General features: G+C 37.7%; 1 protein-coding gene across 1 annotated transcript; it reads right to left on the reverse strand.

Annotated features, from left to right (window-relative positions):
• Positions 1–8,344: 8,344 nt before the first annotated feature.
• LOC130920049 (cytochrome P450 4V2-like) lies at positions 8,345–25,677 on the reverse strand. The gene is made up of 11 exons (XM_057842880.1): positions 25,339–25,677; positions 23,008–23,120; positions 22,093–22,178; positions 21,838–22,028; positions 21,658–21,727; positions 21,468–21,594; positions 21,251–21,409; positions 18,692–18,794; positions 17,616–17,750; positions 14,906–15,085; positions 8,345–9,249 (listed from the first exon to the last, which is right to left on the reverse strand). The coding sequence occupies exons 1-11, from the start codon at positions 25,526–25,528 to the stop codon at positions 9,089–9,091; spliced, it is 1,515 nt and encodes a 504-aa protein (XP_057698863.1). The 5' UTR covers positions 25,529–25,677; the 3' UTR covers positions 8,345–9,088.
• Between the last annotated feature and the right edge of the window lie 418 nt (positions 25,678–26,095).

The following is a 26,095-nucleotide window of genomic DNA, read 5'->3' on the forward strand; positions in this document are numbered from 1 at the left end:
GCGTCCATGAGAGCACAATATCCCACACAGAAATATATTTAACAAACCTACCCAGCGTTATTTGGTTGTGTGCATGCATTTATAATGATCATAAAAATATGTAGACCATTTAAACATGAAGAAAAATTGCGTTTTTTCAGCCAACTTGAAGAAATTGAAATAAATGTCTGTTGCTGCATTTTGCCAAGAAAATGACGCATGAACTATCCACCTAATAGAACAGACACAGAAATATTATTGAATGTGCATTTTACAGTCTTGTTTAACTGGGAGAATTTGTTACAAAAGACAGGCTTTAATTTGTTGTCATTATGCACATATAGGCATTGTCACAAATGTGATCACACAAAACGCAACCATTTTCCAAGCAGTGTTGTGTCCAGGTCTGACTGACGCATTGCATCCCCGCATTTCCTACTTCTGGGTTCTCACAAATAAAACATAAAATTTCGGCTTTTTTTCGTGCTCGGGGATACAAATAAAAAATACAATTTCGGGTTTTTTCGGGCTCGGGCCTGCAAGTTGAGTTAATCGCTCGGGCCGGGTCGTCTTTAATACACGCGGCCGGGTCGGGTCGTGCTGGATTTCTTAGGCCCGATCTAGGCTCTACTTTCAAGTAACACAGACAAGTTCATTCACATCCCAACTCCCTGCCCCATCAAATCCATGGTATCATTTTAATCACTCTGTCTGTCATGACATTTATTTTCCACATGAAGGCGCAATAGAACAAGTGAAGCCTCATGATGCTTTGGCCCGGGAGCGAACCAGTTTGATGGAAAGCCTCATTGCTTCATGATGCTTCAGTTTGCCATCACTACAGTGTGGATACTGTGTCACTGAATACTGACACCTGCTGGACATAAAAAAATCCCTACAGGCAACCCACTTCACAGACTGACACTGAATTGATGACATAGCATGTAAAATCAAATCATTCAAGTCTTTGCATTCATATTGCATTATTCCATATCTTGAAATTATGTGAACATATGTTATAATGTGAAAATGTAAGTAATAATGAATGGGTGAATGAGGATGCTTGTGGACTTTTTGTTCTCATAAAATTTTATTCAAAAACATAGTTTTTTTAATGTTTAAAATTTAGTTGGTTCCTTTTTATTTATTTATTAAACAAGAAATTTCCCCTGCTGTGGACAACACACACTGGCATGGAACCAACGATGCCAGCATGCACAAGAATTTCTTAGCCAGTTGAAAGAGGTTTTGATAAGATGCCCATTGGCTCCTCCAGTATTGAAGAAAATCTGCATTGCGTGCCATGTTCGGCTCAACCATGCATCGTTGCACTTTTGCAATTTCATCTACAGTTGCATTGCCTCCTTGACTCCCCACTTCGTCATCTAAGTGGTACCATAGCCCATCAGAAAAAAAATGAAGTGGAAAATTACAGCTTAATTACCCATTTCTAATAAATAACCAAAAAAGCTACTGTGGGAAAGTAAAGGAATGGCTCTATACCTGTGTTTATTTTGGGATCATTAGAAACTTCATTCTCATGCTTGGCCAAATAATGCTTCAGCATTTAGGAGGTGGCTACTGTTTGTATATGACTGGTTGAAAGTACAAATGCGACATTTCACCTGCAAAAAAAAAAAAAACGTAAATAACATAACCAGTGACTTTGGAGCCGCGCCGTGCGACGCAATTCGTTCAGACCAGGAGTCGTACCCGCGCGCACGACGCATGGAGGATGACAGGTGAGTGCTCTGACCACTAAACTAACTGCCAAAGCCCAGAGGCGTCACGTCCCATTAGGCAAACCAGGCAATTGCCTAGGGCCCCCAGCCAACAGGGGCCTGCAGAGGGCCAACAGATTTAGCATAGGCAGCTTTACTGCGCTGTCGCAGCGACAAGCGTAGGGAATGTTTCAATTCCATGGAATCATTTGGCAGATAATTGTACATTCGTTATCAATCCCAATCAGCACTAACTATGTCATGTAGATTATAAATATTTAAGAAAGCCCAATCAGCTATTAATACCACATGATTGCTTTAAGAGTGATTCACCAAGTATTCTCTGGGGAGTCCTTGCTGAGATGTTTTACGTTGATTTTCACAGGCCACCTCATTATTCATGTGACTACTTAAAGAAATGGTGATTTTTCCCAAAAAGTCTATTAATGGGTCTATCGTTTTCCTCGTCGAATACTCTGTAAGAAAAATATAACATACATGCATCTAAAATAATCCTAAACATTTTTATTAGCAAATTTAATACTCATTTCTGTCAGTAGTCCACCAATCAATGGTTTTTATGGAATAATTTGAATTTGGTGGGTCGTAGGGCCAATCTGACTACTGATTCCACACAAAGATATATACCTCCGGATCTGATGGTGGTATTTTATTTTTGCTACTTCTATTGCACCAAGTCCAACTGCCCCCCTTACTTTGCTCACGCTCGAAGGGCCCCATGTTGTTAGTTGCCTGGGGCCCCCGGGGAACCCTTGCTACGCCTCTGCCAACACCTCCTCTTGAAGGCATCAAAAGGGTTATTTTCACGCACCGCAAACGACGGACCCGCGTGTAGCCGTCATACTAATAAACTAAGAGTTACCTTAAAATTAATTGTATTTTGAATGGAAGATGACAAGTGCGTTTTCCCTGTGTTACGTACACTTCCACAGCATTTAGACAACGAGGAAGTAACCAGTGAGATGTGGATTGTTTCAGCAGCTCCATCGCGTTGACAGACGCGCTTCCTTTTGAACCTTGCCGCGTCATGACTGTGTCGACACAGTTCAATGAGTTCATGCATCGGTCACGTGATTTTCTTGTAGCGATACGCGCACGGACGCAGGGGTCGCTCCATGAGCTCGGCGCGCGTTGTGTCACTGGACCCATCACTAGTTTTTGCCTTCCTTGATGAAGTGAATTTTTGTTGAAGAACCTGCCTTGTTTGTTTTCACCTTAAGAGAGACATTGTTAAAAAAGTCATTTTTGTTAACCACGACAACTCTGCATTTGGGTCCTCCCTTGAGTCCAGTAGTGACAAATTCAACATGAATTTTATCGTGTATCAGAGGGTGCTGGAGCAAAATCTGTGAAAAAATTGAAGCTGAAGCAAAACTGGACCCTGCAACATGACAATGACCCAAAACATACCAGTTCATCCACCAAGGACAGGCTGAAAAAGAAGACATGGCCGAGATCTTAATCCTATTGAGATGCTGTGGGGTGACTTGAAATGGGCTAACCCTAACCCTCAAACATCTCACAACTGAAAGTATTCTGTATACAAAAAGCATCTCATTGAAGTTACTGTGGTATGAAAAGGTATCTGAACCTTTTGGAATTTCTCACATTTATGCATAACACAACCTTCAAATGTGATCAGATCTTTGTCAAAATCACACCGATGAAAAAACAGTGTCTGCTTTAACTAAAACCACCCAAACATTAAGAGGGTTTCATATTTTAATGAGGACAGTATGTAAACAATGACAGAAGGGGGAACATAAGTATGTGAACCGTCGCAGAAAACATTTTGACCTCTGTCATTATCAATTAAGGGAATATAAAAAAGTATTGAGATGAACTTTTGTTCTTGACCAAATACTTATTTTCCATCATAATTTGCAAATAAATTCTTTAAAAATCAGACAAAGTGATTTTCTGGGATTTTTTTCTCATTCTGTCTCTCATCGTTGATGTACACCTATGAAGAAAATTACAGGCCTCTGTCATCTTTTTAAGTGGGAGAACTGGCACAATTGGTGGCTGACTAAATACTTTTTTGCCCCACGGTATATGAAAAAGAAAATCTCGACCAATCCTCAATGTCTGCGATTTCTGCATGGCGACCCTTGTTATATTACCATGTTTCACCCATAAAATCCCCCCAAAAATCCAGCTGTAGCCATGTTTCGGTTCGAAACAAGGTAAGTACTCTCACCTCCAGGTAGGGTTTCGCTGTTTAATTTTTTAATTTTATTTATTTATTTTTTTTAAATGTCCCCTTATTCAAAAATTTTCCTCCCCCAGAAAATTGAGATTTTAAGCTTTCCGATGATGTATCACATTTTTGAAAGTTGGCCAAATTGGGGGTGTCATAGCGGAACTTCAAGTCACCTGAGTGTTTTCCGCCAAATATATTTTAGCTTAACATTATACATATGTTCCAATTTCCCTAATGTTTTAAAAAAATTAAAAAATCCTGTTCAATGGGATTTTTTTTTTTTTTTTTAACCCAGATATCTCAAAGTAATACATTTTAGAGCTGTAATTGAAATACCGTGATACCGTGAAACCATTATATTTTTGCTTAAGGTTATCATACCGTCAGAATCTCATACCGGCACATGCCTACTTGTACGCTATGTTTACTTACATCCTCTGCATCTCCAGGGGGCTAAGCCCCCCCGTTCTTAAACCCTAGTGACGCCCCTGGCGGTATGTCGTCAGCACGCTCACTTGTGATTTGTGAATGGAATAATACGGAAGCGCGGCCTCACGACAACGTCAACAACTCGGGTGACGTTACCCTTTTAGCCAGAAGTGTCTTTTAGCTTGTGAGGCAAATGCACTTTAAATTAGAGATGTCCAGATCCGATAATTGGATCGGATCGAACGCCGATATGGGCAAAAAAATGTGTATCGGTATCGGGTCAGCCGACACCGAAAAATTCAGATCCAGACTGCCGATCCAGTTTGGGGTTTTTTTGAAGGTCCGATCCGGGTTTTCCAGCGCACCGATTTACATAATCCATTCCAGTTTTTGCTTCGGTTTCCCTAAAATCCGGTCCGCATTTTACGGCACAACTTCAACAAACTACATCACCGAGAGACTTTATCGGTAAAAATGTCAGCGGTGTGGGATCATTTCACCTTAAAGGACGACAAAGACGAAGAGGCAGAGTGCAACATGTGCCACAATAAAGTCAAGCGTGGTGGTAAAGCTGTAAAAAGTTTTAATACAACCAACCCGGGGTGAAAGTGGCTAGAATTTCTAGCCGGAACTCCCCGACGTGAAGGTCGCCATGGAGGCAGAATTTTTGTTTTGTTTTGTTTTGAGGGGGGGGGTCAAACCTCTTAAACTATCTGAAATGCAGAGAAAACTGTTTTAGCAAAGTTATTTCTATCACACATACAAAAACTGATTTTCATTTAATGATTTGCAAAATAAAAGTTAGCAAAAACTGCAATAACCCCAACCTCCATCTCCTAATTTTCATTTTCCCTAATTTCCTCACATACTAAATGCCAAATCTCAATTACTACTTAAGATTGAACTTAAAGTAAACATTTACTTTTTTTTTTTAAATAATAAAGATATACCGTATTGGCCCGAGTATAAGACGGCCCTGATTATAAGACGACCCCCTCTTTTTCAAGACTCAAGTTTGAAAAAAGACTTTTTGAACACCAAATTAATTTTTATACAGAAAATAATTACAGTACATCTGAAACAAATGATTATAACAATATATTTGAGCGAAAAAGCATGTTATTTTGCCTCATTCAAATCTTAATATCTGAACATTTAAATATGTAAACTAAAGTAAATGAATGGCTTCTGATTTTTTAAATGATAAAAACAAAATTGCAATAACTGCATTAACCATCACAGTGAAGTCTCACTGTAACTGTAGTCTTGAAACAAATCTGAATAAGGAAAAATGTTAAGATTATTATCGGGGTTTGATTCATTAAATGTTTCCTTGGTTGGTTGATTGAATATTTGCTTATGCTTATATATACCATAAATAATACATACTGCCATATTCTTCTTACTTCTAGTTATGCTTATGCTCATATATACCATAAATAATACATATTGCCATATTTTTCTTACATATATAACCAGTAAATGATCATTGCTTGCTATACCAGATTGTAGTATAATGCTTAAGTGTTACAAAGTGTAGAAAGAGGGTCGGAGTGGCTTCATGGCCGCGCCGTTGCGTAACTGGACCTTCCAGACAACCCCAGCACCTGGGGTTTGGACTTTCGCCTAGCCCTTCGAGGACGATTTTCCATCCGAGGACATCTTCCAGGGCCACAGCGGTGCACAACTGGAAGTGTTTGGACTATTCTGCTGATTGTTTAACGTTGCATAACTAAGAGTGTCTGCATTATTTTGACTGCTTATATATTATTTTGACTGTTTATATCATTGTTTTGATTGTTTACAAAAGCTCATTGCAATATAATAATGCAAACTTGTTAAACTTGAGAGTGGCTGAGATTCTTCTTCGTGTCAGGGGTTCGCTTTGGCCTGGGGAGTCAAGTTAAGCATTCGCTTCAATGATATCTGGCGCCATCTAGCGTCGTGAATGGGTATAATGTCTAGACCCCGAATATAAGACGACCCCACTTTTTCAGTCTTATTTCAATGCAAAAAACACCATCTTATATTCGGGCCAATATGGTATATTGGTGGAAACGGATTACGCTATATAAGCACTTTATTATGCTTGTAAATCTGATGTTAGTAATTGTTTTCTTCTTGGTGATGAAATGCATGTGTGGCAGCTTAGGTTTTTTTTTTTGTTTTTTCTTTTTTTTTAACATAGCGTTTTGACAGTTGCCGTCATATTTTCGGAATCAAAGCACAGTGTACCGGAACTGCGTTCTGGCCCTGAATCTTATAGCGGAACTGCGTTCCTGACCGTTCTGGCCCACTTTCACCCCTGCAACCAACCGAATCAAGCATTTAGCGAAATACCACCACAAACAATATAAGGAGTATGTTAAGAAAACCGAAGAAAAAAAGAAAGGTCCTACGCAACTGGCAGAAACTATTGCTCTGCGTGACAAACTGGCACTCGACAGTCCCAAAGCCCAGGGAATAACAAGAGTCATTGCCGAAGAATTCATTCTGGATGACGAGCTGTTATCTCTCGTGAGTAAAGACGCACCATCCAACACTTAGAACCACGGTACAACATGCCCAGCCGTCATTACATCCTTGAGCGATTCGGCCGTGGAAGATTCGAGAACGATTCTCAAACATCCAAATTCTGATTATTGAAATGTGTCAAGTAAAGCGGAACTAATACACAGCGCGGTCTTCAAGACGCAATGAGAAACGGACCGCATTGCGTCCCGAGAGTAAACATCATGCTTGTCATAGACCCGGGTAATGCCGATGCTCAACTCACGGCTTTAGCTCAACTCATGCCGCTAGATAAAAAACACAAGAATCCCTGACTGCTGCTGACAGCCGCTACAAACTACGTCAACATCGTTTTACTGTAGATAATAGATATCATATGCATGTCAGCAACACATGTATTCAAAACTAGATGTGTTAGTAAACAGCCGCCATCTTAAAGCAGAAGACTTCCATAGTAGGCTGCTGTAGCGAACCTAATTAACTTTTTATCTAAAATACTCCTAAATCGGCAAAATCATGACTTGAATCTATCTTCAAAACAGTTTTAAAACGTTCACATGTCGAAAGGAGACAGAAGGGAAATTATGGAATAACGGGAGCAATTTTAACAACTTTAACAGTTGATTCGCAAAATTAAATGAATTGAATGTAGTTTAAAGCTGCTGATACAGAATAAGGACTTGAGTATTTTATTTACTGTTTTAAAATGTTAACTTGATACTGAAATAGTTGTTTATTTAAACCTGAGAGGCTTTTTATACAATTATTGTAACTAATGCACGAAACATTAAAAGCATCTAATAGCTTGGGGGGTTTGTGGGATTTTCCACTGAGGTCGTTTGTGTGTTTTGCTTTTTTTAAGACAGTTAACAATATTATTTGCACGTTTTACTGTCTGACTATGCCATTTCTGTTTGTTATTTATAATGTTTTGTGTTTGTCACTGAATAAACAGGTCAGTTTCTTGGTACCAACCTTTGTGTGTTATTCAAACTCACCTAATTCAGCTGGCTAGTTGTTATCAAGAGTACTAAGTAAGTAAGGAGGCTAAATAACTTTAATACTTTTTCAGATAGGCCGGTATCGGCCAGTATCGGTATCGGATCGGAAGTGCAAAACAATATCGGTATCAGATCGGAAGTGCAAAAACCTGGTTCGGGACATCCCTACTTTAGATGTCAAAAATATTGCACAGATTAGGAATACATATTGCTAGTATGTTTCAGGTCATTACAGAGAGTAAGCTTGCAAGGCCTAAAAAACATGGAAGGTCAAATTTTCCCTGGAGTCGCTCTTTAAAAGTCCGTGTTTGGATTTGGCGACCTTTGCGCCGCTGCCAAAGCATAAACGGGTGGGCGAGAAACTGCGAGATAGCGCAAGATCATTTGCTCATGTCTAAATTTCAACACGCTTATCTTTCCACATGTTATCAAAGTGTTGCACAATTTTTCCAAACGTACGTGAGTGACCACAAAATTCCTTCCGATATCAATACGAACCCTTTCAGGGACAATGAAGATGATTGATGTCGTCCTTCAGCTGTCAGATGAAATGAGTAGACGTCCAATCCATTTGAAGCTTTAATAATTCATTAAAAAAATATATCTATATATTTTTTTTTCCTGATTTTTAGTCAAATCTATAAATATTTTACTTTTATTTCATGATGAATGAGATTTTTTTCCCCATTTTTTTGGCTTTTTCATTTTTAAAAAAAAAATGATCATTTTGAAAGGTAAAAAGGTCAAAAATGTAGTTTTGTTTTGTTTTGGGGGTTTTTTTGCCAAAAATGTTGGTATTTTCTAAAATGGTGATTTTCCAAAGGAAGAAAATGGACATTTGTGTTATGTAATTGTGCTGATTTTGTTTACAATGGACAGTTTTAGCTTGCAGCACTACTGAAAAAGGAAAAATGTATGATATCATAATAGGAGTTTTGTTTTGTTTGTTTTTGCCAAAAATGTTTCAAAATTTTCTGAAACTGTGGTGATTTTCCTCAGGATGAAAATTAACATTCGTTTGTTCATTCACTTCATAGGGATTAGACGTCTATTGCTGTCAATGGCAACCAACAGTTTCATTCATTTATTGTTAATGATATATTAAGATCATTGAATATCTTTACAATTGAGCAGAAAAAATGTGATGCGATTGTGCTGTTTTAGTTTACACTGGTTAGTTTTAGCTTGCGGCACTACTTGAGAATGAAAAATGCTTGTTTTTTTCAGGCACGCTTTTCCAACTGGATCCAGATGCCGCTTTCGGGTCGCAAGATGAGACCGCCCGTCGGAATCAGCTGCTCGCGCGACTGGTGGGCTTTCACGTGAAATTTCCGCAAAATGGACGACAGCACCACCTTCTCCTCCATGATGGCGAAGCGCTGACCTGCCACCAACGAAGATATTATGTACAGTATATAAGGATAGATGTCTAAAGGCGTAAGTAACCGTCTTGCGTCAGAAATACAAAGGAAGGTATTTATTACAAGGGCGTAGGTTTGGTCTCAATATTGGTAGGGATGATACAACAGCATAACCGCATGTACACTTTTTGCTGGGGACGGGACATTAATAAAACCAAACAGATGGGTGAACGGGGGTCAAGGCTACATTTCTCACCAATATGAATCTAATTACAGTGGTATGAAAAAGTATCTGAACCCTTTGGCATTTCTCAAATTACTGCATAAAATCATCATCAAATGTGATCTGAGCTTTGTCAAAATCACACAGATGTAAAAACAGTGTCTGCTTTAGCTAAAACCACCCTAACATTTATAGGTAGAGATGATGCCGATCGATCGGGTCCGATCACGTCATTTTTAAAGTATCGGAATCGGCAAGAAAATATCGGCCATGCCTTGTTTTAATATATATATATATATATATATATATATATATATTTTAATTAAATTGTTTTCTAATTGTATTTAACGTTACAGACATAATATGTTACACTCATCCAGAGATTTTAGGCTTAAGGTAGAGTTATGAAATTTATCCCGATTACGGCGAATTTCATTTTTTTAAAAATGTATCACGTTAAAATATTTGACGCAATTAATGCATGTGTTGCACGACCCACTCACACATTGTCGCGCTCAATCTGTAATGGCGCCGTTTTATCTATATAGCGAGATAAAAGGCAGCTAAAATGAGTAGAGTGAATTTCGGCAGCCTTTGGACCCTTTTTTTAATTGGCTACAGTCTTACAATCACTCTCCCTACGATTAGAAACATCACAGGAAGCAATGTGGGCAAGCAAGGTAGCAATTGATCTTTTTTTAACACCTTACGTTATTTCCCAACGCAGAAAAGATATATCAATTGGTAGCACTACGCACAGTCATGGTTCCATTCCCATCATGCATTAGGGCATGGCTATAGTATCATTTACTGAAAGCTCAACAAATACACTAGATGGCAATATTTAGTCACAATATACAAAGTCACAAGCCTTTCTATCCGTGGATCCCTCTCACAGAAAGAATGTTAATAATGTAAATGCCATCTTGAGGATTTATTGTCATAATAAACAAATACAGTACTTATGTACTGTATGTTGAATGTATATATTCGTCCGAGTTTTATTCATTTTTTTCTTGATGCATTGCCAAAATGCATATGATCGGGAAAAAATATCGGAAATGATTGGAATTGAATCGGGAGCAAAAAAAAAAGCAATCGGATCTGGAAATATCGGGATCGGCAGATACTCCAACTAAAACGATTGGGATCGGATCGGGAGCAAAAAAACATGATCGGAACAACCCTATTTATAGGTTTTCATATCTTAATGAGATAGTATGCAAACAATGACAGAAGGGGGGAAAATAAGTAAGAGAACCATCACATTTAATATTTTGTGCCCCCTCTTTTGGCAGCAATGACTTCAACCAGACGCTTCCTGTAGCTGCAGATCAGTCTGGCACGTCAATCAGGAGTAATCTTGACCCATTCTTCTCTACAAAACTGCTGTCGTTCAGTCAGATTCCTGGGATGTCTGGCATGAATTGCTGTCTTTAGGTCGAGCCACAGCATCTCAACGGGGTTCAAGTCTGGACTTTGACTTGGCCACTCCAGAGCATGTATTTTGTTCTTCTGAAACCATTCCGAAATTCTGTGTTTTGGGTCATTGTCTTGTTGCAGCATCCATCTTCTTTTTAGCTTCAACTGTCAGACGGCCTCAGCTTTTCTTGATAAACTTTTGAATTCATTCTTCCATTAATGAGTGCAAGTTCTCCTGGCCCTGAGGCAGCAAAACAGCGCCAAATCATGATGCTCCCTCCACCAAGCTTCACGGTGGGGATGAGGTGTTGATGTTGGTGAGCTGTTCAATTTTCCCTCCGAACATAACGTTGTGTGTTACTCCCAAACAATTCAACTTTGGTTTTAACAGTCCACAAAATATTTTGCCAAAACATCCGTGGAGTGTCCAGGTGCTTTTTTTGCGAACATTGAACAAGCAGTAATGTATTTTGCTTCCTACGTGGAGTCCTCCCACGAACATCATAGTTTTACATATACTTGATGTGTGGACAGAGATATTGGACTGTGCCAGTGATTTCCGTAAGTCTTTAGAAGACACTCTATGGTTCTTTTTTACCTCTCTGAGTATTCTGCACTGAACTCTTGGCGTCACCTACGGTGAACAGCCACTCCTTGGGAGAGAAGCAACAGTCCCAAACTCTATTTGTAGACAACTTCTCTGACTGTCGATTGATGACCATCCAGACTTTTGGAGATGGTTTTGTATCCTTTTCCAGCTTTATACAAATCAACAATCCTTGATCGCAGGTCTTCAGACAGCTCTTTTGACCGAGCCATGATGCACATCAGACAATGCGTCTCATCAAGACATTTTTTTTTACCAGGTGTGTGTTTTATAGTGGGCAGGGCTGTTTCAAACCACTCATCAGCTATTGGGCTCACACCTGACTTCAAATGTTTGGTAAAAATTGGTTTCAATTGCTCTTTAAAGTGCCTGTGACACGTAAAGGCATGTTTATTTCATAATACACGCGGTATTTTATGCTCCTGAATGATATGGACCGCTTGGATGTGTGTGGAAGCGATCGCTATATTTATTTAGTTTTTTGAATCCCGCGCCAGGAAAATGAGTGACTTCCGGCTTCGGTCTCGCATTGAGGAGGAGGGCGCTGCGACGCGTACGGTAGAAGACGTCCTCTTCACGCTACAGTGTACTGTTGTGTATGAGGACGAAGGATTCAGCTGATTTTGCGGATTAATACGTTTATTTTTCGCATCACGCCAGCCAAACGGCTGCAGAAAAATCATTCTGTAGGAGGGAGAGGCGTATGCGCCTTTTTGGAGTTTCAAAAGGTTCCCATTCACCGTGGATATTTACTGTGGGACCATTGGACTTACGAGGAAGTGAGTAAACATCGTGTTTTGTATTATGTCAAATACGAATACAGCGATTACAAAGTAAACACTACAAACTTCCTTTAAATGAAGGACTACTTACGTTTGATCATTGATAGGCATGTAAAAAGCTCTCCTAATGCATTAGCAGCAGCACTGTTAGCTGCACAACAACTCCAGCCACCCTCCTCCGGGGAACGAACTGTAAATTGCTCTCTGCCGGGCGGTTTGCCGAGCCGTTAAGACATTCGACAACCGGGTCGTCATGTCAAATAATCCAGGATAGCTATGTGTGATTTTCCGCTTCGAAGACTTTGAAACATCACTCGGTTCGGGTTAGCATGTCGGCTAGCTGTCACGCCTTCTGGTTTGTTTACATTCTCCGAAGCCGGGGAAGGGAAATGACATATGTCCGATTTAGGTGTCATAAAATATCGTTCGGGAGGTGCGACAGTAAAGGTGAAGTCGACAGTTTTGACCATTATGGAGTCATTTTGCCATGTCGTCCTGAATAAATGCATTTTTATTATTTCATATTGCATTCAGCACAAGACTGTTATTTTTCATGACCATGCCATTTATTTAGCAATTGGGAAAAATACTTGGATAAAAAGAGGATCCTGTAAAAATATTGAAGTAAAGAGACAGAAACAATGACATTTTGCCGCTCTCTTCGTCTCGTTTTCCTCGTTGTGAATAGTTCCCCCTCAACGGGCTGACTGGTCCTTCTCAAGCCATTTATATAGCTATTGGGGAAAAATACTTGGGTAAAAAGAATATCCTGTAAAAATATTGGAGTAGAGAGACTGAAACAATGACATTTTGCGGCTTTCTTCGTCGCGTTTTCCTCGTTCTGAATAATTTCCCCTCAATGGGCTGAATAGTAAAATCGATGAGCCAAGTCTACCGCTGACGTCATCCACCTGTTGGGGACGCTAAAGCCCTATAATGGTAGGCGTGGCTAACCGGCAGATTAAAAGACTAATTTCTCGTCATCTGTGTTTTGCTAAATTGTTGTATATAGTCGAATCGTCTCAAAATATGATTCTAATTCACATAATAATGCCATTTAAGACTTTTTTTCTCGTGTCATATGCTCTTTAAGTCTCCTTTGGCAGAAGGTTCACTTACATCTTTTTCCGCGTTCTGTCATTGTTTGCATGCTATGCATGAAAACCTATGAATGTTTGAGTGGTTTTAGTTAAAGCAGACACTGCATTTTCATCTGTGTGATTTGGACAAAGATCAGATCACATTTGATGGTGATTTTATTCAGAAATGTGAGAAATTCCAGAAGGTTTAGATACTTTTTCATACCACTGTATCACATACAGCAGAGGTCCCCAAACTACAGCCCGCCTCAACATTGGGTCCGGCCCTTTGAACAAAAAAAAAAAATTTTTTTTTTTCCCCCCTCAATAGTGTTATTTATTTCCTGGCTTTTTTTCTGTCAAGAACCCAGAGAGGGTTATTTGATTATTATCGATTTAATTAATAGTGTTATATTATATTATATTATATTATATTATATTATATTATATTATATTATATTATATTATATTATATTATTAGGGCTATCAAACGATTAAAAATGTTAATCGAGTTAATCACAGCTTAAAAATGAATTAATTGTAATTAATCTATAAAATATGCCATATTTTTCTGTAAATTATTGTTGGAATGGAAAGATAAGACACAAGAGGATATATACATTCAACATACTGTACATAAGTATTGTATTTGTTTATTATAATAATAAATCAACAAGATAACAATAACATTATTAACTGTTAAAGCGATCCATGGATAGAAAGACTTGTAGTTCTTAAAAGATAAATGTTAGTACAAGTTATAGAAATTGTATATTAAAAGCCCTCAATGTTTTCGTCCTAATAAAATTTGTAAAACTTTCAATCAAAAAATAAACTAGTAGCTCGCCATTGTTGATGTCAAAAATTACACAATGGTGCTGAAACCCATAAAATCAGTCGCACCCAAGCACCAGCAGAGGGCGACAAAACACCCAAAAACACAAGTAACAAGTGCACATGACACTGTGCTGTCATTTCAATCTGTTTGAGCGGGCCGTGTGCGTTAAATGCGTTAAATATTTTAACTTGATTAATTTTTTTAAAAATAATTACTGCCCGTTAACGCGATAATTTTGACAGCCCTATATATTATATTATATTGTATTATATTGTTTTTTTTTTGTTTTTTTTTTTTTTTAATTTACTTTTGTTCCGTGAATAATCCAGAAAGGGTTATTTGATTGTGGCTCTCTGAAAAACAATAAATTTTTACATTTAGGCATTCCTGCAATCGTCACACCTTTTCTGTTGCAAACGGACCCCGCCCCTCATCAGAGAAGGGAAAAGTTATGTGGCCCTCACAGGAAAAAGTTTGGGGACCCCTGATATTCCGTATATAAGGCTAGATGTTTACAGGCTTAAGTGACACTCATGAGTCAGAAATACAAATGGAGGAATATATTAATAAATCCCTCTTGTTTCATTCATTTTTTTAAATGTATAAAAATGTTGAATTTATTTTTGGTTCAATTATGGGTTAGGTTAGGGGTTAGGCCCTGACGCAAAATGGCCGATGAGTGACGCCGCGTGCCTTGGCATTAACATGAAGTGAAGGAATATACTTACCTATACAGTTGCGGAGGCCGGCGGAGAAGGGGATGTATGCGTACGGCGGCCTTCCGGTGGAATTTTCCGGCAGGAAGCGCTCAGGTCGGAACTCCTCGGGGTCGGGGAAGTAGCGAGGATCTCGGTGGAGAGCGAAGGGGAGGACTACGGCGTTGGTGCCGCTGGGTATTGTGAAACCGTCTAGAAAAGGAGCCAAAAAAAGAAGGCTCTGAAGGAGATAGTACCTTTTCTTGTATGCACCGTCTGTTTGCATTACTCTAACACACTCTAACACAATATAATCAAACAGTAAATACGAGAACCAATACTATTTCCTGATCCTTCATAATCCTAAACACAGCCTTCTTCCTGCCCACAGCCTGCCCCGCGAGAGCCTTCAAAAGACTGCATGTTTACCTAATCGTGGTCATTTTTCTGGGGAGCCTTTTGCTGACGTGTAATAGGGTGACCTTGCCTCCCCGCCTGAGTGTTTCTGTTTCGTTTTGATCGCTGTCGACTTAAATAAATTGTCAACTTGTTTTCGCTGAGCCTTCTTTAAACCTTTCAAAATGGAGTCAGTACAAAGGGTTTAGAATAAGGTGAACGCGCAGAGTTCTGGCCTTCTGGCCGGATTGTCGGGATCTCGTCGGTTTGCCGTTTTGATCGCTGGCGACCTAAATAAATTGTCAACTTGTTTTCGATGAGCCTTCTTTAAACCTTTCAAAATGGGGTCAGTACAAAGGGTTACGACTAAGGTGAACGCGCGGAGTTTGGCCTTCCGGCCAAATTGTCGGGAACTCGCCGGCCCGGGTTGTTGGAGCCGCGCCAGCGCGGTTCCCGCGGTTCGGCTGGCGCAATTCCTGCAGTCTGGCTAGAAGGTCAGATTCCTTCAGCTCCCACTATCCAAAATTGAAAAAGTTGAAAACAAAAATTTCACAAAAATATTTTCAAAATAAAATTTGTTGAGATTGTATATTAGATTCACCTATTGTTGCTAGGCAGACTCAGTCAAGCTAAAGCTAAATAAAACATCAATGAACGTTAATTTGTTCTCTGCCAACCCTCCCACTTCAAATGGGATTGGACGTTTGACGCTTAGCGAAGCCATTGAGTAACTAACACACTGTTTCACAGTGATAAAATTGGTTGAGAAATATGCTAGGTATGACTGAATTTGAATGTCAATGCATTGACTTTGATGGCAATGTTTCCCCTACCAACATGGCCGCCCTGAGGCCATTTTGGTAGGGGCGATGAAAGGTCTTTTCACGCTTTTACCATCAATTGTAATGAGTTTATCGCAAATAGATGTCCAACCCATTTGAAGCGGGAGGATGGCAGCGAATGAACGTTCATTCAGTTGCTGCTAGCTTTCCCCACTTTAAATGGGTTGGACATTGGTAACTAGTAAATAAGAGAGTAATAGAGTAAATAGCCACTGAGTTAGTTAGCGCTTCCATATGACACTCATTTATTGTTGCTAGAGCTAAAGCTAAATAAAACAACAACAAACACTTGTTCATTTGCTGTCAGTGGCAGCCATTGAGCCATAGATGATGTTTTGACATTGATAAAATCAGTTGAGAAATATGTTAATTATGACTGAATTTGAATGTCAAAGCATTGACTTTGATGGGAATGTGGCCTCAGGGCGGCCATATTGGAAGAGGAGGAGAAAGGTATTTTCACGCTTCTGCTGTCAGTTGTACGTTAGACGTCCAACCCATTTGAAGCGGGAGGATGGCAGCGAATGAACGTTCATTCATTTGCTGCCAGGCCTCCCACTTTAACATTTGAACTACCAAGATTGGGTCAGTTGATACAAATCCCTTTTGTATCCAGAGAAGGGTCATTAGACCCTTATCAGCATATGCTTTTGTGAGCATTGAGGTCCTCATTAGTCATTCCCATTCACACTCGCAAAACCTTCCTTGGGTTCCTTGGCTTTGTCGAACAGTGGACCGCTCAGGCAGGCAATCGGGCGGACAACCTTTTTACATATTCCAAAAACTGCAGTTTGCCTAGTGTACAAGGGACGGTGTAATAAAATATTTTTTATGTGGTGACATATGACACTTTGCCCTTTTCTAAGGGCTAAGTGTTGGAGGTTGATGCCGAAGCAATTTTTCCTTCTGCGCCTTCTTTGTGCCCACATGAGAGTGAGCCAACTCCTTTGCAAGACCCACCAAGAAGTCCACCCGTCTCTCTTATATTCAAGATGCTAATTGCAGCTATCTAGAGTGAACCCCCCTCCCCCTTCACACCTAGGCAGCGACTCCACTGGAGTGTTTAGGTTTAGATTGCTTCTTTGAGTGGTCTATTGTTTGACAAAGCCAAGTAGTAAGTTTGGTATCAGGGTCATTTGATGCCTTTCTGATCTTTATAGCCAAAAAAACCCGGGACTTCCAGTGTTAAATGGATTAGACATCTAGTGACGTCAATGGTAGCCACTGAGTAAATAGTTGACATTGATCAAATAATCTCAGTTGAGAAATAAACTAGTTATGACTTCATTTGAATGTCAATGCATTGACATTGACGGGAACAATACCTCTACCAACATGGTCGCCCTGAGGCCATGTTGGTAGGGGCTACAAAAGGTCTTGACACGCTTCTGACGCTAGTTCACGTCCAATCCATTTGAAGCGGGAGACTGGCAAATGTGCTGCTAGACCTCCTATTTTAAATGGATTGGACGTCTATCAGGGATTTCAAGTAGCTTTATACGTACTGATTTTGGTGTCTTGGCGGATGCTACGTGCGAAGAAAGGGACCGAGGGAAAGATACGCAGGGCCTCCTTGATGACGCACTCCAAGTACTTGAGCTGCTTGAGGTCCTCCATGCTAGCTACGCGTTCTGACTCACCTTTGGACGCACAAAACAAAAGAAAAAAAGCACTTTAGTATATCATAACACTGACTCGCCAGCCGTCATTTTTGGATGATTTTGGCAGCCAATGATAATATTGTATATATATATATATATATTTAAGAAATGGTGAAATACATAGGTAATAATAATAATAAATGGAAAATGAATTTTTAAAATTGGAAAATCCTAAATTTAAAAAAAATGTGTAATAAGAAAACCAGGAAAAAATGGAGAAATTAAATAATTAATATAAAACAAAAGATTAAAGGAAATAAATTTGCTGAAAGTGTGAAAAATAAACAAAAAAGGAGATTATTTATATATTTCTCATTGTTTGGAAATTAAGCATTCATTATTTTATGTTTTAAAGGTAATATTTTTAATATTTATTATATTATTTTTTTTAAATTATGATTTTCTGATTTTTAGCGAGATTTATGAATTGACTTTCTATATTTTTATTTTAATTTTATATATTATGTATTCCTCCAATACTTTATGTCTTTGTTGTATGATATTCAGGTATCAAGGGGTTCATAGAAGAGTTATCCTAACATCATTTGGATTAATACCATTAGCCCAATAGTATAATGACCAAAGTCATATTTGAACATTTTAGGATTTTTTTGTCTTTTGCAAAGTGAATTGATATTTTTATGACTAAGGATTGGTTTTGAACAGTTCGGATTGGCTTAGGAAAGAAACAGTTGGGCAGCAGTCGGAAGGTCACAATATGCAGAAATCTCAATTGGACAAAAATAGCACTTAGGCATTTAGGCTAACGATATGAAGTTGGTGTGAAAACGGCTGAGCGTGAAAAGAGGGCTTTGAGGCAAGAGAAGTGAATCAGCCGGCTTTTGGGATTTTCACAGCTCCGCTATTGCCCCGAGCTGGACTACGAACACACAAACAAACACGTTTAGAGGTTGAGTCACCGAACACTTCCTGAAGCTCGCGTTGAACTTTACGGCACACGTCGGGATGAGAGCCCAGCAGGTGAAGCGCCCAGTTCATGGAGGCCGCCGTGGTATCGTGGCCCTATCGCGGCAAATCAAAATGACGACCGTTAGCATTTCTCATGCCTCGTCATGAATGCGTATCGCCGCCTCCGACGGCGAAACGCATTCAATCCAATTTGACTAGAAATGGCTGACTCAAAATAAACATTTTTGACCAAAAGGCAAACATTTTGGACAAAAATGTTTCTTTTGTGACCATAAATCAAATATTTTGCTTTGCATAAAATCGTATTCACCCCCCAAAGACCAAAAAAACTTTTTCTTTTTATTTGTTTGTTTGTTTTTTGGGGGTTTAACCAGATTTATGGATTCATACAAAAAAAAAAAATCCAACTTTTTTTAATAACCAAAATGTTCATTTTCAGCAGTTTTACCCCATCCTGAACAAAAATTCAACATTTTTGAGAATTAAAGCCAACATTTTGAATGTTCTATTGTTTTAAGTGTGTGTGTGTGTGTGTGTGTGGGGGGGGGGGGTTGTTTTAGTTTATTTGTTTTTTTTAAACCAAAAATCCAACATTTTTAATGACCAAAATTAAACATTTTTTACTAAAAGCCAGCATTTTGAATGTTCTATTGTTTTGAAGGGGGGAAACAAGGGTTGTTTTATTTTATTTATTTGTCCATGTTTTATTACCAAAATTCAACATTTTTACACAAAAAGCCAACATTTTGAACATTGTATTGTTTTGATTTGGAGGGAAACAAAGGTTGTTGTTTTTTTTTAACCAAAAATCGAACATTTTTCGGACAAAAATTCAACATTTTTGACCGAAAAGCTAACATTTCAAATGTTCGTTTTTTTTTTTTTTTTGTTTGTTTGTTTTGTTTTGTGGTTTTTTTTTTAGGGCTGACAAGGGTTGTTGTATTTTTTTTATTTATTTTTTCAACAAAATTCAACATTTTTGATTAAAAAGCCAATTTTGTTAATATTCTTGCTTTATTTATTTTTACCAAAATAGACATCTTTTAATGACATTTCTGATCTTTTTCTTTTTTAACCAAAAATCTAACATTTTTCATATCCAAAATTCTTTTTTTTTTTTTTTTTTTTTTTTAACCAAAAAGCCAATATTTGTAATGTTCTGTTGTTTTGGGTGGGTGCGGAGGGTTGGGGGGAGGCAAATGTTGTTTGATTTGTTTTGTTTTTTTTTAAACCAAAAATCCAACATTTTTCATAACCAAAATAACCAAATTTCAACATTTTTGACCAGAAATCCAACATTTTGAATGTTCTATTGTTTTAACGGGTGGAAACAGAGGTTGTTTTATTTATTTATTTATTTATTTTTCTAACCAAAAATCCAACATTTACGATTAAAAAGGCAATTTTTAAAATATTTTATTATTTTTTAAATTTATTTATTTTTATTTTATTGTTTTGAGGGGTGGGTTATTTTTTTTTTTTGGACCAAAAATACATTTTTGATGAATTTTTTTAATCTTTTTTTTTTTTTTTTTTTTTTTTTTTTTTTTTACCAAACATCTATCACTTTTCATAACCAAATTTCAACATGCTTGACCAAAAAGCCACCATTTTGAATGTTCTATTGTTTTGATGGGTGGAAACAGAGGTTGTTTTATTTTTTTAACCAAAAATCCAACATCTTTCATAACCAAAGTTCAACTTTTTTTTTTTTTTTTTTAACACCAAAAATCCAACGTTTTTCATAACCAATTTTTAACATTTTTGACAACAAAGCCACCATTTTGAATGTTCTATTGTTGTGATGGGTGGAAACAAAGGTTGCTTTATTTACGTATTTATTTATTACCAAAATTCAACATTTTTGACTGAAACAATAACATTTGGAATGGTTTATTGTTTTGAGGGGAGCAAGCAAAGGTTGTTTTATTTTATTTTATTTTTTTAACAAAAATCCAAGATTTTTGACCAAAAATCCAAGATTTTGAATGTTCTCATATTTTGTTGGGGGGTGGACAAAGGTAGTTTTATTTTATTAAACCAAAAATCTAACATTATACATGACCAAAATTCAACATTTTTGACAAAAAAATAGTAATCAATATCCTTGTATGTTCTATTTTTTGGGTGGTAGATTATGATTTTATTTTTTGTAGAACAATAAGTGTTTTTGTTCCACAATGTTGTATTTCTGGTTTTAAAAAAATGATAATTTTTTGGTGCAAAATGTTGGCTTTTTGGTCAATTTTTTGTGTGTGATTTTGGTCCAATAAAAAAAAGCCTTTGATCAAAAAATTTGGAATTTTTAGAAAAAAAAAAAGATTTTCTGTCAATTTTGGGGGGTAAAAAATGAATTAGCCTTTATTACAGAAAGAGATTGCAGCAAATAAGTGTGTGAATGTGTTTAATAGTACAAAAAAATAAAATAATGAATGGGTGGGGGAAAGGAGCAAAACAGTCATTTAAAAGTGTAGAAATAAAACATGAATCATGAAACATTGAATAAAAAAGAATTAGCAATGAAACAGTTAGAAATGATAAGTATTGACCCTGAACATGAAGGTGTCCACTTCCTCCTGAATGTCCTGATGGCTCATAGCGTTTCCGTCCTGGTCTTTGGTTTGGAGCAGCATGTCGAGGAACGCTCGCCTCTTCCGGCCCCCCGACTCGTCCTCCGGCTTCAGACTCTGCGCCCGCTCGCGGATCACCTGGCGGCCAAAATGCAACCTTTCCGTCCCAAAAACCCGAATCGCCAACGGTTCTTACCTCCAAAGTAAAGGAATGCAGCGTTTTGAGCGTGCTGTCGTGCAACTTGCCCTCGCCAAAGTATTTATACGTCAAGTCGGGCCAGAACCACGGCGCCCTCTGTCTGCGACTGATGATATCGCTCATCCTGAAAAATCGACACATGGCGCGTGATGTCCCGAAACTGCGTCAAGCACGTCGACGGACTTACTTGTAGACGCTCTGGACGTACTCGGACTCGGAATTGCTTTGAGCGTAGACTTTCTTTCCCATGGCCGTTTCTGCAAAATCAATCCGTGAAGCTTAGCTTTGGGGTGCGAGTGATTCTGCCCCACCAGTTGAAAATTTTGTTCGGAACTATTTCTAGAAACCGCGCTAGGGTCCAACTGACCGCAGATGATGTCCAAGGCACAGAGCGTGACGCAATTGAAGCAGTTAAAGGGGCCGGCGCCTGCCCGCGAGGCCAACTTGTCCACCAGGACCTGGGCCTGCTCGTTCATCACTTCCAGGAAGTCTTGCAAGATGCTGAAGTGGAAGGTCGGGGTCAGCATCTTGCGCCGCTCCCGCCACTTTGCGCCCGTGCTGTCGACATCAGTTCACGTACGGATCAGACGTCCGTCGTCGTCAACGGCGACCGAGGGCGTACCTTGTGAGCAGACCGGTTCCGAGCCACGGATGGAGGAAGCTGTAGACATCGGATTTGTCCATGTGGGCCGGGTTGCTCACGATAGGCTACGTAAACACAAGATTTCATACAATATTTGATATGATTTTGACTCAACATTCATTTTTAAATGTTTTTAAAAAAAAAAAAAAAGCGTATATTTTTGTTTGTTTTTTTTACCTCAGAATGAGACACAAAAATATGGCAAAATTTGGGGGAAATCTCGGTTAGTCTAACCCTTTAAGGGAAGGTGGGCGGGGGCTCAAAAGTTGACCTTTAACCTTTGGTAGAAAAAAAATGACTATTTTTGTTCATTTAAATTCACCCAAAAAAAATTTTACACATAATTTTGCTGATTTAAAAAACATTTTTAGCAACTCTTATCATCCATGAATTTTTCTCCCACTTATCTGAATTAAAAAAAAATAGATATATACTGTATCAATCATTATTGTATATTTTGTAATGTTCTCATAACATTATAAATAAATGTCTAATTTGATACACTGAACATTCAGTCACTTGCCCCTCCCAGACAAAATGGATTGGACATCTAACGGCGTCAATGTCAGCCAATGTGTTGCCTTTTAAGGGTTGAAAATAAAAAAGGTCATAATATATATATGAAAGGATTCATATACAGCAGTCTTAAAAGTCCAAACCACTAGTCAGAAGTATGAGTAGATAATTAGATATATTTATATTTAAGCTCTGGATAGTTTTAGCTTGCAGCAGTATTTGAGGAAAGGTCAGTTAAATGTAAAGTAAAATACAAGTAAATGGTCGGAGTGTCATTTTTCCCCAAATAGTCGAAAATGAATTTTTTTCAATGTGGCACAGCGTTACATAGGAAAATGTGAAACAAGACTAGATTTGCTACTCCTGCCAGTCACTCACCTCAACAGTCTCGGCGTGATAGAGAATGACGAAGGGCACGGTACCCAGCCAGAGTTTGACCAGCGGCGCGTCACGGAATACATCGGTGTAACCCTGAATTTGCTTGAAGAATTCTGCAACACAAGCAACCTCATAGTGACCACAAAACAGCTTCACATACTTCCCGTTCCAAAAAAATAGTCATATTTATTACTAAATGAATAATAATCAACAAAACAAAAACACCAAATTTTCTGAACCCCGCAAAACTCTACCATTTTTACCAATACCAATTCTATATTTTTTACCAAATGCGGTTTTATTTTTATTTTACCAAACAATCCATCGTTTTTTACCCCTTCAAAAAAAAATCACCATTATTGACCCCCTAAAAATCGCAATTCCTGACCAAAAACTTTTTTTGCCAAAAAAAAAAAAAAAAAATCCCAAAACGTATATTTTCCCCCAAAATTCGACATTTTTGACCGAAGGTAACTTTTTTATTTTACAAAAAAAAAAACACAATTTTTGACCTCCTAAACAAAATCAGTATTTTGACCAAAAAGCTTTTAAAAAATGCAACCAAAATCATCCAATGTTTTTTGTTGGTTTTGATTTGTTTTTGTTTTTGTTTTTACAAAAGGAAAAAAAAAATCATATTTTCCCCTAAAATTCTACATTTTTAACCAAATGCCCTTTTATTTTTATTTTACCAAAAATCCACTGTTTTGATCCCAAAAATTCACCACCGTTTTTGACCAAAAATTAAAAAAAAAAAAAAAAAACCAAAAATATCAAATATTGTTTTACAAAACAATCATATTTCCCCCCAAAAAAATCAAGCTTTTTGACCGTTTTATTTTCATTTTACCAACCCCTGCCAAAATTTTTTTTACTAAAAGTACAAAATTTTTGATCCCCCCCAAAAAAACATTTTTGACTGTTTTAAAATCATTTTACCAACCCCCCCCAAAAAAAATTTGCCAAAAGTACAACATTTTTGATCCCGCCAACACCACCCCCCACAAAATGTAAATTTTTGACCAAAAATATAAAAAAATTATATTGGAGGGGCGGGGGGAGGGGAGGGCACAATAATCATGATTAACCCTATATTGCCAAATGTATCCCATTTGATACACCTAAAATTTCATGATTTAGAGACGAATTCAGAATTTTGACATTTCTTTTTGAAAAAAAATTTGATGGATGCAAGTCAACACATGCATTTGCAGGTTCCATGAGATAAAAAAAGAACAGAATTTAGCAAAGGCTTATAGATATCAGAGCGCTTATTACACATATTCATTTTGACTTTTCTTTTTACAAATTTGAAAAAAAGGTTTCATTAGGACCTTATTTTTCAATTTTGGGGATTTTCTGATAATTGCTTCATGTTGCAGGTATTTAAGGGTTTTAAAAACCACTGTTTTTTAACAAAACAAAAAAAAAAAGTAACCAAAAGCATCTTTATTTTTAAATTAAAAAAAAAAAATTTTTTTTTACAAAGATTCATATTTCCCCCTCAAATTCTACATTTTTGACCAAATGCCATTTTATTTTTATTTTACCAAAAAATCCATTTTTTTTACCCCTCAAAAAAAAATCACCATTATTGACCTCCTAAAAATCACAACTTCCGACCAAAAAGTTAACTTTTTTTTTTTGCCCAAATAAATCCAAAAACATATATCCCCCCCCAAAAAAATTCTACATTTTTGACCGAAGATAACTTTTTTATTTTACCAAAATCCAACATTTTTGCCCCCTAAGCAAAATAACCATTTTGACCAAAAAGCTTTTAAAAAATGTAACTAAAAACATGCAATGTTTTTTGTATTGTTTTTTTATTTGTTTTTGGGTTTTTTTTTTTACAAAAAAAAAAAATTCTCCCAAAATTCTACATTTTTGACCAAATGCCCTTTTATTATTTTACCCAAAAAATCTACTGTTTTGACCTTTTGACCATTGACCGTTTTTGACCAAAAAATTAAAAAAAAGTAACCAAAAAAGTCCAATATTGTTTTACAAAACAATCATACCCCCCCCAAAAAAAATCAAGATTTTTGACTGTTTTATTTTCATTTGACCAACCCCCCCCCCCCCCCCCAAAATGTATTCACAAAAGTACAATATTTTTGACCCGAAAAAAATGTACCAAAAATACCACCCAAAAAATTCATTAAAACACAATATTTTGGGGGGGGATGGGGGGAACAATAATCACGATTAAAAATCAGGGAGGGGAAACCCATCCATTATTATGAAAAAAAAAACAGGAAAAAATTCACAATAATCATAAATACTGAAAAAAAATATCCGAATCGTCAGTTTTTTACACGCTTTCCTCACCTATAGCGTCGGTCTTCAACTCCAGCGCGTTTCCGACAAAGGGGTAGGTGCGGCAGACGGCCGGGATGGGCTGCATCATGGCCCATTTTCTCAGGTAGCCGCTCAACTGCTTGTAGGCCAGCGCCAGCAGCGCCACCAACAGGCCCGCGGCCAGCAGCGGCAGCAAAGCGCCGGCGGCTAGGACGGCCATGCTGCTCTGCCGCTCTCCCACCGCCGGACGTCGGGTCACGGTACGTGCGGTGGGCGGGGTGGTCACGTGTGCCGTGCTGAGGAGGAAGGGGCAGCCCCATAACGTACTTTGTGCTCTTTATCTCAGGGCACCGTGCTTAAACTTGAACTTTTATGTAATGATTACGTGCTGTCAACACATACACAGCTACTGTCAAAGTTAAAGCCCTTTATGCCTGAATGAAGAAATATACAGAAAAAAAGCATTGGAGCAATACGTAAATACATGAAAATAATCATTTAAAAAACACAAAAGAGAGGAAATTAATTTGTAAAGTACAACTAAAAATTGGAGAATCCTGAATTACAAAAAAAAAAAAAATGAAGACAGAAAATTCATTTTAAAAATAACATACTTTTAAAATAAAGAAAATAATTTCGGGAAAATTTCACTCACAAAAAAATGGAAGTATTCCTCCTTTTTAATTTTTATTCATTATCTAAAAATATATATATGGTGGAAAACACAAACAAGACTGAAAAAGCTGTTTCTGCTCTTGCACTCCTCTTTAAAAGAAACTGCTGTATT

The sequence above is a fragment of the Corythoichthys intestinalis genome, chromosome 8, assembly GCF_030265065.1.
Source record: "Corythoichthys intestinalis isolate RoL2023-P3 chromosome 8, ASM3026506v1, whole genome shotgun sequence".
Lineage (NCBI taxonomy): Eukaryota > Metazoa > Chordata > Actinopteri > Syngnathiformes > Syngnathidae > Corythoichthys > Corythoichthys intestinalis.